The following is an 11,372-nucleotide window of genomic DNA, read 5'->3' as shown; positions in this document are numbered from 1 at the left end:
TCAAGTTGAGTCTGAATTTTGAAGTTAGATTGAACTCTCTAGTCAAGGTCTCGAGTCTCTACAATTGGATGTTCCATTGGAGATCCCTACAGGATGCCACCGAGGGGCCTGATAAACCATAGGAGCCTGCGAGCCCCAGTAAAGCTAGATTACTTTTTTTTTTGCGCGATGTAAAGCTAGATTACTTCGTATATATCTGCTTCTGTGCCTATTGAACAACTGTTAGAAAATGTCAAAAACTATTTTTCTCTCTGTCAAACACGAGTGCGTTGCACACCTTTTATCAACATCTGTAAACTTATAGAGCTCGAGGAAGCTCACAGGAAAGTTTATCATTTACATAATCAAATTGATACAGTATATAAAAGCACATTTCATGATCAAGTGACGCTGATTTGGTTCTGTAAAATGATCATGTTTCTGCCATAAATCTGGTTGAACATAGAAACATGAGCAGAAACATTTGGCTTAAGGCAAAATTTGCAATTCCTAGTGTGTAGCAGTGGCGATTCCACTAGGGGGGCTTCAATAGGCTGAAGCCTACGCTCCAAAAATCATATTTCAGCTAAACATGCAACTTGAGAATTATACTGAGGTGTTTAACATGTAAACTGCAATGAATTTGCTCAGTAGACTTAGAAACTTGATGTTTTGAGCCTACCCTTCAATTTTGTGCAAGATTGGCCACTGGTGCGTAGTATACACCCTCAAACGGATTATGAAATGGAGTGAGTAGTTTATCTTGTCAAATGGAGTATTTGACAAAGTCAACTTAGACCGGCTGCCTATCTGGCCAGGCAAACCATGTGCTGTGCTGTGTTGCGCTGTCCCCGCCTGGTCAGGGCGACACGTACCGGTCGCCGGCGGCTCCGTCTTCCTTGACCCCTCTCCCTCTCCCCCTCTCCTGTCGCTTCATCCTTCACGCCACCGCTCTCCTCCCCCTTCTATATCAATCGCCGCTCCCCCGGCGGCAGACACAGCGGAGCGCATCTCGACGGCGGCCATGGCGACGAACGAGAGAACCGTCGCGTCCGTCGACCCCGACGTCGCGCTCGCCTACAGGTTCCCCGAGGTAAACCAACTAACTGACCCGCCCGCGCGCGGCCCCTCCCCCCCTTCCGCTTCCTCCGCCTCACTCTACTCTACTCTGCTGATACGCGCAGGTCTCCTTCGCCTACGACGAGAGGTGCGTGCGGACCTCAGCTCCACGGAGCGGCTCTGCCGGTCGGTTGATCCCGTACGTGCTCACGCCGTCTCCGTGCTCCCTGCAGGGACGTGGCGCTCTACGCGCTCGGCGTGGGGGCCTGCGGCGCGGACGCCGTCGACGACAAGGAGCTCCACCTCGTGCACCACAGGGACAGCCAGCGCCACATCAAGGTCCCCCGCCCCGCCCCTTCCCTCCCTCCCCCGATCCGATCCCCTCTCGTTTCTGCGCGAATTGGTTGCCCAAATCGTACCGATTTGGCTGCTGGAATTGATTTTTTGGGGACACATTGTTTTGTAAGTAGAACTGTACTGATATAGTAGCTCCTAGTTAAGCAGGGAGGCAATTACGCAAACAATCTTCCCACCTGCGCGTGCAGGGACGAGTGCATCGAAATGATGCAGAGGCCGGGGATAATCCTCCTTTCCTATATTATTTTTTACTGAATTCCGGTTGATTTGAACTGTTAGTAGTGAGGACAGTTTCCTGCTTGTGAGCTTAGGCTTGAGATTACTCCACGGCTGACTAGTACCGATAACTCGACAGCTCATTCCAGGTCTTATGTTGACTTAGATGTCATTAAGCTACCCCTAGTAAGTAAATTAGATGGACCAGGAGCTTCAGTGTTCACCAGCTGATGTCATTGCTGACCTTAGTTTTAGTTTGATCCCAGGACTAGCAATCCAGTAAAAATCCCTTCATTTCAAACTAATTGAAGTTCAGTTCAAAAATAATAATAATTGGAGTTCTAACGTTATGCTAAGTCAAACTTCTTCAAGTTTGACCAAGTATATACAAAATATATCAACATCTACAACACCAATTTAGTTTCATCATAAATATATTTTTGTATAGTATACATTTGATGTTATAGATATTCCTATATTAGCATATATTTCTTCAGGCTTGGTCAAATATAGAGAAATTTGACTTTGCGCAAAGCTAGAACTTCAGTTAATTTGGAATGGAGGGAGTAACCGCTAGACATCATTCAGTTTTTTGGCCAATAAACAACATTTGGTGCCTTTGAATGACTTGAGAATGAAATTCAGCTAACTGTGTAGCTTAGAAATCCAAAGCAACTGTACTCAGGAATTATGTTTCATCCAGTGAGTTCATCTGGTTCTCGTCTATTGTGTAGTTGTGTTGGCATCTGTTTCACATGTCATCCATAAATTGTGCATGAAACAGTCGTAATGTTTCACATGTCATCCATAAACTGTGCATGATAAGTTTGAATAATTGAGTCGTAATCACCATGATGAAAGCAATACCCTTGCGGACTCTGACACTCATAATTTTGTTCTTCAATTAAATTGCAGGTGCTTCCTACCTTTGTTTCTTTATTTCCTAACAAGAACAGCAATGGGCGTGGAATTGTTAATGTGCCTGGCATTCAGTAAGACTGACATGTCACTTTTAAGATTTACTTTCTTTCTATTCTGTATATTCGCAAACTTCCCCTACTTTGCACATTTCTTCTTGGTCCTTGTTTTTCAGTTGTCTAGGTTTTGTGAGTTAGAATTTTAAGCAGCTCAAATATGTTAACATACATATTATTTTACAAGCACTTTATCTTGTTTTCTGTTTTCCAGCTTCGATGAAAGCCTTCTATTGCACGGTCAACAATACATAGAGATCTACAAGCCAATTCCTTCATGTGCCAGTGTAAGTAGCTTTCCAACGTTCTCAAATGTTTTATTGTAACATCCTTGTGCTTGGAAACTATGCATGAGGTAGGTGCAGAGTGATTGACCCAACATTTATCCACTTCTTCCTGTCTAGAAGTGGCTTGAACAATTCCCACTAACTCCATTGCCAAGTTGTTTTTTCTATGTGGATACATATAAACATGCTAAAAGAACTCCACTGATAATCAACTCTTCTAGTTGACTTGCATGTGTGTGCATGTTAGTTCTGACTTGAGGATATTATAGCTTACTGTTGAGGCTGTTCTCTGAATTAAAAGAGAGAACATATTCCCTTTCCTTGTTAAATGTTAATTAATCCAGCATTATTGGAAAAACTAGCTGTATGCTGGTACTATGTACTGAAGATTGCTTTAAGTTATTGGTTTTAAGATGGAATATTCTTCAGAGCCCTCATCTCTGGCGCGCACTCATGGAAACAATTGCCTGTTGTTCTTTCTCTTCAGGTTGTAAACAAGGTTAAGGTAGCTGGTTTGCACGACAAAGGTACAATAAATGCTTGATCATTCCATGGTGCATACATACTCGATAATTTGTGCTCATTGCCTTTTCTATTCTGAAAATTACTGCATGTTTTCCTGTTTTTATTAGTTTTATCATTGCTTTGATCCATTCAATTGCTATATCTGAATGATCTTACAGCTGGTGGAACTAGGACAAATTTCGTAAATAGCATTCTCCAACATTTTGTTTCAATTGCAGACCAACAGTAGTCTTTACTACAGTATCTTGAAAAAAAAAGCACCGCAGCTTTCCTTAAGTACGACGAGTGTAACAACTACACAACATATTCTGAGAAATAGTGAAGCATAATGTGCTGAGTCCTTCCTGTGGAGCTCCTCACATATAACTTTTCATACTCTATTGAACCATCAACTCCGTTGTCGTAAATTCCACTATTGTAGGAATAAGTGCTCTGTTGAATAACAATCTCTTGGTCCATTTCATCCTATGCTAGTATCAAGATTGTTGAAGTGTATATGTGGTTGCGTTGGCTAGTGCATGAAGCTTAACATGGTATCAGAGTCTCCCCCTGGCCCCCTCTATGTCCACGTATAGGCCTCTTGAGCCGTACCTCTGAGTCTATTCACGTGTTGACTTCCCGCGTCATACGTGAGAGGGGGTGTTGAAGTGTATATGTGGATTACCGAGCCCTTTCCATAAGTTCAGACTTTTGGTTGCGTTGGCTAGTGCATGATGCTTAACAAAGATCACCTTTTCGTTTTGTCCCTCAGTTGTCAGTGTCCATCCACTCCTGCAGGAGTGTTTAGTCATAGTGCCATCCAATAGCTATGAAGTTTTGAGTGACCATCATTCACATCCTTCAAATCTTTTGACCACCTATTTGGAGCAATACAAAAACAAACCTAAGGGATTATACTGAGATTTGAGAATCATTTTATTGAGTCACTGTTTTAATGTGCAGGGAAAGCAACAATTCTTGAGATTGAAACTACGACCAGTCTCAAGGATTCTGGCGAAGTGTTATGTATGAACAGGTCTGTGATATGGCTATAACCTTGGAGTCTTCCAGTTTTCTTTCTGTAAAGTTACAAAGAAGTGATCATGTTAATGCAGGAGTACTATTTTCTTGCGTGGTGCGGGAGGTTTTTCGGACTCTTCCCGGCCATACTCGTATACAACTTATCCTGCCAACCAGATTTCTCGCATTTCCATTCCAAATTCCGCACCTTCCGCAGTGCATGAAGACCAGACACAACAATCCCAGGCATGCTACTCATTCTGCTTGTTATTTTATTTGTTTGTGCAGTTACTCGTCATTCTTGGTAATAACGTGCACCTTGTATCTCGGAGAAACTATGATAACCATATAAGTTGTAACTATGACATGTGTTGTTTTATGAATTATATGCTCAACCGCTCATCTTACAGTAATAATCCTAAGTAGACCATTTTGTCTTGATGCTTGTCCAATCGGTACTGAGTCATGCTGAATTTTGTTCTGCAGAAGAAATCAGTTTCTCATTTTATTAACATGCAATTGTTCTGTCAGCCTGATTCCTTCTCATTTGCAACACAGGCACTCTTATACAGGTTATCTGGGGATTATAATCCTTTGCATTCAGACCCTGTGGTTGCACAGATTGCAGGGTATGTCACTTCAACTTGATCATTCTTATGTTGTTATTTTCGAATCCTGACATCGAAGAAAATACTTGGGCCAGATCTTGCATTAGAGTTTCTAGTTCCTAGCAAAATATGCGGTAGGGGTAGTAACTAGCCATAGATGAAGGATGTACAGAGCAATGTTCACTCGAAAGTCCAAACAATGCTTTTATATATCCTGAAGAATAGGCGAACAATGTTCCTGCGCGAATGAAAACTAACGGTAGCTACCAGAATGACCGCGTACATTTCATTTTGAGATGATTACGATTGGAGTCCCTATCTCAGTGAAATCTCCAGGGCTTTCATGCTCACACGATCCAACAAAAGCTTCTCAATATGCTGTAGCTACCGCAAGATCTTGTTTTATCAGGGCCCAGCTTCCCGTGCTTGAAAAAGCTCAGGTTACCTTCCGAAGACTTTTATCTGATGATAACCTCTGCAGATTCACTCGTCCAATACTGCACGGCCTCTGCACTCTGGGGTTCGCGGCCAGGGCAGTCATCAAGTCTTTCTGCAACGGGGACCCAGCAGCGGTGCGGAACATCTTCGGCCGGTTCCTGCTGCACGTCTACCCCGGCGAAACGCTGGTCACCGAGATGTGGGTCGACGGCCAGAGGTAAGTGTTGCTCTCTAGCGCCACCAGTTGGTTACTGAAATGCGCTGATGTTGACAACAAGCAAACCCATGGGATTGGAATGATTGGCTTGTGCAGGGTGCAGTACCAGACCAAGGCGAAAGAGCGTGACCGCGCCGTGCTTTCCGGATACGTGCTGCTCAAACACATCCCATCATCATTGTAAGTGCTGTGAGGATCATACTTTTTAATCGGCGATTTGATTAGTTAACTGTGGTGGTCTGAAGAGAGGATGGTTTCCGTTGTAAACTATATATACTCCTAAGAGATGACACGGTTGTGCAGATGATAAACTCGTATTAGTACTTGTTTTTTGTTTTGTTCGTGAAACTGACTAATGCGAAGTTGGAACGTAAAACGGAAAAAAGAGACCGAGCATTTTCTTTTTCTTTTTTGCAAAATTCATGGATTGTGGCTAGTGCGCAAACTATATCCACGAGGAAGGTAAAATATACCAAATCTCCGTTTTTTCCTCCCTCTGAAACTTGCGACGTCGAGACGCGCAGAATGGAACGGGTCGCGCTCGTAGAGTACTCCCTCCGTAAAGAAATACTATAAGATAGTCTTCCTAAAGAAATATAAGATCGTTTACAGAGGGAGCGATACGTAGCTGCGACTGCCTGCTCTTAATAATTAGTTTCACGACTGAAGACCAAGAACCAATCGTGTTGTACCGGAATCTCGACGGCTCAGTTCACGGTATTCAGCGAGGGAATATCCGGCGGTGGAATGGAACGGAAGGGAAGGGGGGAAAAAGCCGGAGCAAAAGCAAAAGGGGAAGCCAGCGGGAGAGAATCCGATGGACCTGAACCCCGATCGAAGCGTAGAACACCGTGGGCGGGCACGGTCTCCTACGTGCGTGCGAGGATCGCGATGCTTTTGAAGCTTTTCTCTCGAGTTGGCGCAAGGCAATACTACTAGTTGCCCGCCTGGATCGGATCCTACGGCGCCTTCGCGGTCGTGACGACCGATGAACAGGCACATGCATATGGCCCAGCGGCTCCACGCTCGCTCTTACCTCCGCAAACGGAATAATAAACTCTTCCTGGTACTCCCTCTAAGAGCGTTTAGATCACTAGTGGTACTTATCAAAGGTGCCGTAATACATATACTCCATGATTGGATACCAATAGAACGCCCACTTATGAGGTGCGTAACAAATTGGTCAAAATGCGAGCAGACACCAGCGTTTACCCGGCACCGGCACATGTCAAATATGCATCGATCGATCGTCAAATTCAGTCCACCCACGAGAGTATAGTAGCGCAGCCTTCGTCGTAGGGAGTTAGGTCTCATTTGGAAAAATATTTGCTTCAAGCCGTTCCAAGCATGCTCATGGTCTTCTTTTTCTTTTTTTTTTTGCTTTGCTTTGTACTCCCTCCGTCCGAAAATAATTGTCATCAAAATGGACAAAAAGGGATGTATCTAGAACTAAAATACATCTAGATACAACCTCTTTTATTTATTTTGATGACAAGTATTTCTGGACGGAGGGAGCGCTTCTACTCCCTCCGTTCCTAAATATTCATTTTTCTAGACATTTCAAATGACTACTACATACGGATGTATGTAGACATATTTTAGAGTGTAGATTCACTCATTTTGCTCTGTATGTAGTCATTTGTTGAAATGCCTAGAACGACAAGTATTTAGGAACGGAGGGAGTAGAAAAAACTTAAAAAGAATTGATAGATACATGCATGCGCAAAATACGATACTACAGTTATGTAGCACATGATTAAGTTCACACACACACAAAAAGGCTACTAAAAGTCAAACCGCATGCATTTATGTTCACTACAATGGTACTATGGCACTAGACACCTGGCATAGTCCATACTTCCTTTTTATGGGAATTGTCCGTAAATAAAATAGGTCCAAATAAATTGTGAAATTGGTGTTTCTTTCTCTGAAACTGAGATCAACCTCTACTTTTCTCCGTTCTTTTGAGACAAAAGCTGAATATTGCAATCAGATCAAAAGAAAACTAGTTTATCCCTGATTTTCCTCCGCTTTTCCTAGGAATCAAAATTATGCGGCTCCATTAGCCAACTCTAGCTGCACAGTGTACTGCCTAGCTAGCCGACCCCAAGCTCGGGGTCCTTGTCCTGCTAATCATTCATGCTTTCTTGGATCCCATCCACATCGATGCACCTGCCTACCTACCACATTCTTTTTTGGCGCATCACAATAGCTTTTCCTTGTTTTCATTTGCAATGCAAATATAATCAAAAGGTAAACTGGAAAAAGGCCTCATCATCCACACCAATCCCCATCCCTCTCAAAAGAAGAGCAAGCTAACTTAACTAGCTAGTACTACTGCCGCCCTTTGTGTTGCCGAACAGTGACAGAGCACTAGCTATGGCTAGCGGGCTGCCGGTCTTATTAGCTTCCATGTTTACACATCTTTTGCTTTATTTTTTAGACGTTTATTTTGCTTTTATCAAGGTACTAGAGTACAAGCAGGTCAGGTGTGAATGCGTGTGTACATGTCTAACACCTGCATGCATGTCGCCGCCAGAAACAACACCTAGCAGCTGCAGCCCACCACGCCACACACCAGCAACATCAGATGTGATCCCTCCAGATGTTGCACTTTGCATGACAGTAGAATTTTTTATTATTAATCCGTCGGCATCATATGAATGCATAATGTTATACAGAGATATTTCATTCACCATTTGACCGTGTAAAAGAGGAGGGCCCGTTTGCTAATCCCTTGTGGGCATGGCAGGTCTTCACATGCAGATAATGGAGGAGGCCGGCTGTAGGAGTAGGAGCCGCCGCACCGAGGAGGAGGAGGAGGAGGAGGAAGTCTCGGGGCAATTAACTCGGCCGGAGAAGATGCACCGCGAGAGACAAAAGTGACGGCGCCGGAGCAGGCCGACTGGCACGTTTTGTGTATCACATATCACACTTTGTGTGACCCATTTAAGTCTAAATAAAGTATAATTTGCATGCATGTGCGTCTGCTCATGCATCCGAGCAGCAAATTCGGCGCGTCCACAACACTGGTCACATACATATATCAGAGTGAAAATAAATAATGCAATTGCAAGGCAGCCGGTTTTGGGCGGGGGACAAACGTAGGTGTACACTCGGACGCAGTACTTGTCCTAGCTATACCCAGCCAGCGCTACGTGGTGGTACTGGTACTACTACCACCAGTACGTTTCATACACACATAGAGTACATACTATCATCATCATCGCCCATCTACCGGCTCGCTCTACCTACGTTCCATTGTCGATCGATCGTCGGTCCATGGCTATGGCTGGCTAGGCCCGCGCCCCACGGTACGCCGCGCCATGTCGAAGATTCCAGGATCGACCCATCTTGTATGCATGCGATGCGTATGCCGAAGCGCACGTGAAAGGGCACGGGTACGTAGCGGTAGCGGTAGTGGGCGCGCGCGGGGGGCTCTCGCAATGATGCATGCATGCCTGTCCCCACGCCGTACGTACTCTACGCTGTACTAGTACTATAGCAGTGTACTCTACCGTATAAGATATGCTCCAGAAATCTTGCTCATCCGACGGACAAGAGGGAGGGAGAGAGCCTGCCGGCTAAACAAACACGAGCCTTTTTTTTTCTACTGATACAACGCTGCGAGCAGGCTGCAATCATCAGTCGGAGTGCTGCTAACACGATATTTTCGATCGGGGCCCGTGACACAGATTGTTTGTTTACGCGCGTTCCTGAGGAAGCTCCAAGGAAGAGAAGACGACAGCAGTAAAGAAGAGTCGCAAGATCCATCCAATGGGCTGCGTCGGTCCACTGGGCCTATTACAGTCTACACTCCGCTCCCACACCCACTCCTTCGACGGAAGAGAAAAAAAAACAGAGGAGACGCGGGTCAACTAGCCGGTCAAGCTTTTCACGGACACCAGTCAATCAATCAACGAAGCCGACAGACACGCGGGCCCAGGCAACTCGGTCACGCGCGGGAGGGCCCGCAATCTCACTCAACGGAACGGAGGCCCACCCACCCGCTGTTACGGGCCGCGAATTTCGAGGCGCGACCAGCCAAATAATCCATGCCGTAATAACTGATGCCGGCTCACGTGGTGGTCCTCGCCCACTCAATGGAAATGGAATGGAGCCTTCTCCTCCCATCCTGTTTCCTTGGCGCCAGCGTGGCACGCCAACTTCATTCATGACCAAGTTCAAAAAGAAAAAGAATATGCCGGCCGCGTGGTTAGCGTTAACCTGCCACATCTTAGAGCATGTTTGGTTCCAAATAAATCACCAACTTATAAGTCGAAAAGTGAAAAAAGTGATTTATTTTGCTAAACAGACCCGACTTATAAGTTACCCCAACTTATAAGTCATAAGTTGCTCCACCTCAACTTAAAACTTATAAGTCACCCCCCTTTTGCATGGGTCCCACCACCTGCATGATGTTGATTGGTGTGGAAAGATGTGTCAGGTGACAACCAAACAGGCGTGACTTATAAGTCACTAGTTTTAAGTCACCTGACTTATAAGTCGGGTGACTTATTGAAACCAAACAGGCCCTTACTTTTTTGCACTTCCTATGTCTCTTCCTGCTCGAGTACGTACGAGTCAATCAATTTCTTTTGTAGTTAAAAAATTATAGAGTTGCACTCCTCCGTTTCTAAGGTGATGTTTGGTTCTCTAGTCGTAAGACTTTTTCTAGTCCCAACTAAAAAGTCTCTAGTTCCTAAAAAGTCCCTCCCTGTTTGTTTTCAGAGACTAAAAAGTCCCTAGTCCTTTCCTAGAGGTTGTTAAATGATCATGTTGCCCCTAGTATATAGAAAAATAACAATCAAACAACACCATGGGGTGGCGGGCCAATGGATGCATGGAGGGGCATTATTGGAAAAGTCCCAGAAAGTCCTAAAAAAGACTCTCTTTGAGAGTCTTCTTCATTTAGTCTCAAATGCCTAGTTTAGTCCCTAAAAAATCCCTCCCGTTTGGTAAAAAAGGCTATAAAAGGGACTTTTTCTAGTCCCTACACAAAAAAGTCCCTGGAAACAAACACCCCCTAAAATATAAGCCCATATAGAGATTCCAATACGAACTGCATACGGAGCAAAATGTGAACCTACATTCTAAAATATGTATATATAGCATTCGTATATAGTCCGTGTTAAAGCCTCTTGAAGGTCTTATATTTAGAAACGGAAGGAGTATTTCATATTGGTAAAGCTACAATCTGACTTTGCAAAGTCTCTATCTCTATTCTCCATCGCTATCTCTTATCTTTATTTTTGTCTCTATCTCTATCTCTATCTATAATATTACTCACTCGGTTTCTTTACTTCACATATAATATTTGTCTAAAGTCAAACATCATAAAGTTTGTTTATAGGAAAAAATCAACACTCACAACACCAAATCAATATTATGATGCATCATTTAATTTCTGTATCATATAACTTTAATATTGTAGATATCGATATCATTTAACATAAATTTGGTCAAAGTTCACGAACTTTGACTCCAGACAAAATTTTCATGCGGAGTGAAAAAGAAACGAAGGGGGTATTAGAGGGGAGTTAATAGGTTCCCTCACCCCCTCTCTTGTTTTTTTTCCTCTTCACCCTGCTTCTCCATTTGGTTTCCTGTTTTTATTGTAAGCTCAATCGATGCCACAGAAATAAAAACCAACATAAATAGAGTAACTTGGAATAATCTAAAGCAAATCGGTATTTTCTAAAACCATGTTACG

At 43.8% G+C, this 11,372-nt stretch overlaps 1 protein-coding gene across 1 annotated transcript; it reads left to right on the top strand.

Annotated features, from left to right (window-relative positions):
- Positions 1-834: 834 nt before the first annotated feature.
- ECH2 (enoyl-CoA hydratase 2) lies at positions 835-8,639 on the top strand. The gene is made up of 12 exons (XM_048675414.2): positions 835-1,072; positions 1,164-1,186; positions 1,272-1,377; positions 2,527-2,603; positions 2,800-2,872; positions 3,360-3,399; positions 4,340-4,412; positions 4,492-4,642; positions 4,955-5,025; positions 5,486-5,659; positions 5,756-5,839; positions 8,412-8,639. Exons 1-12 carry the CDS (start codon positions 1,004-1,006, stop codon positions 8,446-8,448), a joined length of 978 nt encoding a protein of 325 aa, XP_048531371.1. The 5' UTR covers positions 835-1,003; the 3' UTR covers positions 8,449-8,639.
- Positions 8,640-11,372: the final 2,733 nt, after the last annotated feature.

This window comes from Triticum urartu, chromosome 5A, assembly GCF_056163025.1.
Source record: "Triticum urartu cultivar PI428250 chromosome 5A, HENAU_Tu73, whole genome shotgun sequence".
Taxonomy (NCBI): domain Eukaryota; kingdom Viridiplantae; phylum Streptophyta; class Magnoliopsida; order Poales; family Poaceae; genus Triticum; species Triticum urartu.
This window is presented reverse-complemented; position numbering and strand designations above follow the sequence as displayed.

What these genes read in the sequence shown, in the direction of transcription:
- ECH2 (XM_048675414.2), top strand. Translation starts at nt 1,004, where the DNA reads ATGGCGACGAACGAGAGAACCGTCGCGTCCGTCGACCCCGACGTCGCG. An exon ending in CAATTCCTTCATGTGCCAGT is followed by an intron (nt 2,873 to 3,359) that starts GTAAGTAGCTTT and finishes CTTTCTCTTCAG; the next exon opens with GTTGTAAACAAGGTTAAGGT. An exon ending in AAACACATCCCATCATCATT is followed by an intron (nt 5,840 to 8,411) that starts GTAAGTGCTGTG and finishes TGGGCATGGCAG; the next exon opens with GTCTTCACATGCAGATAATG.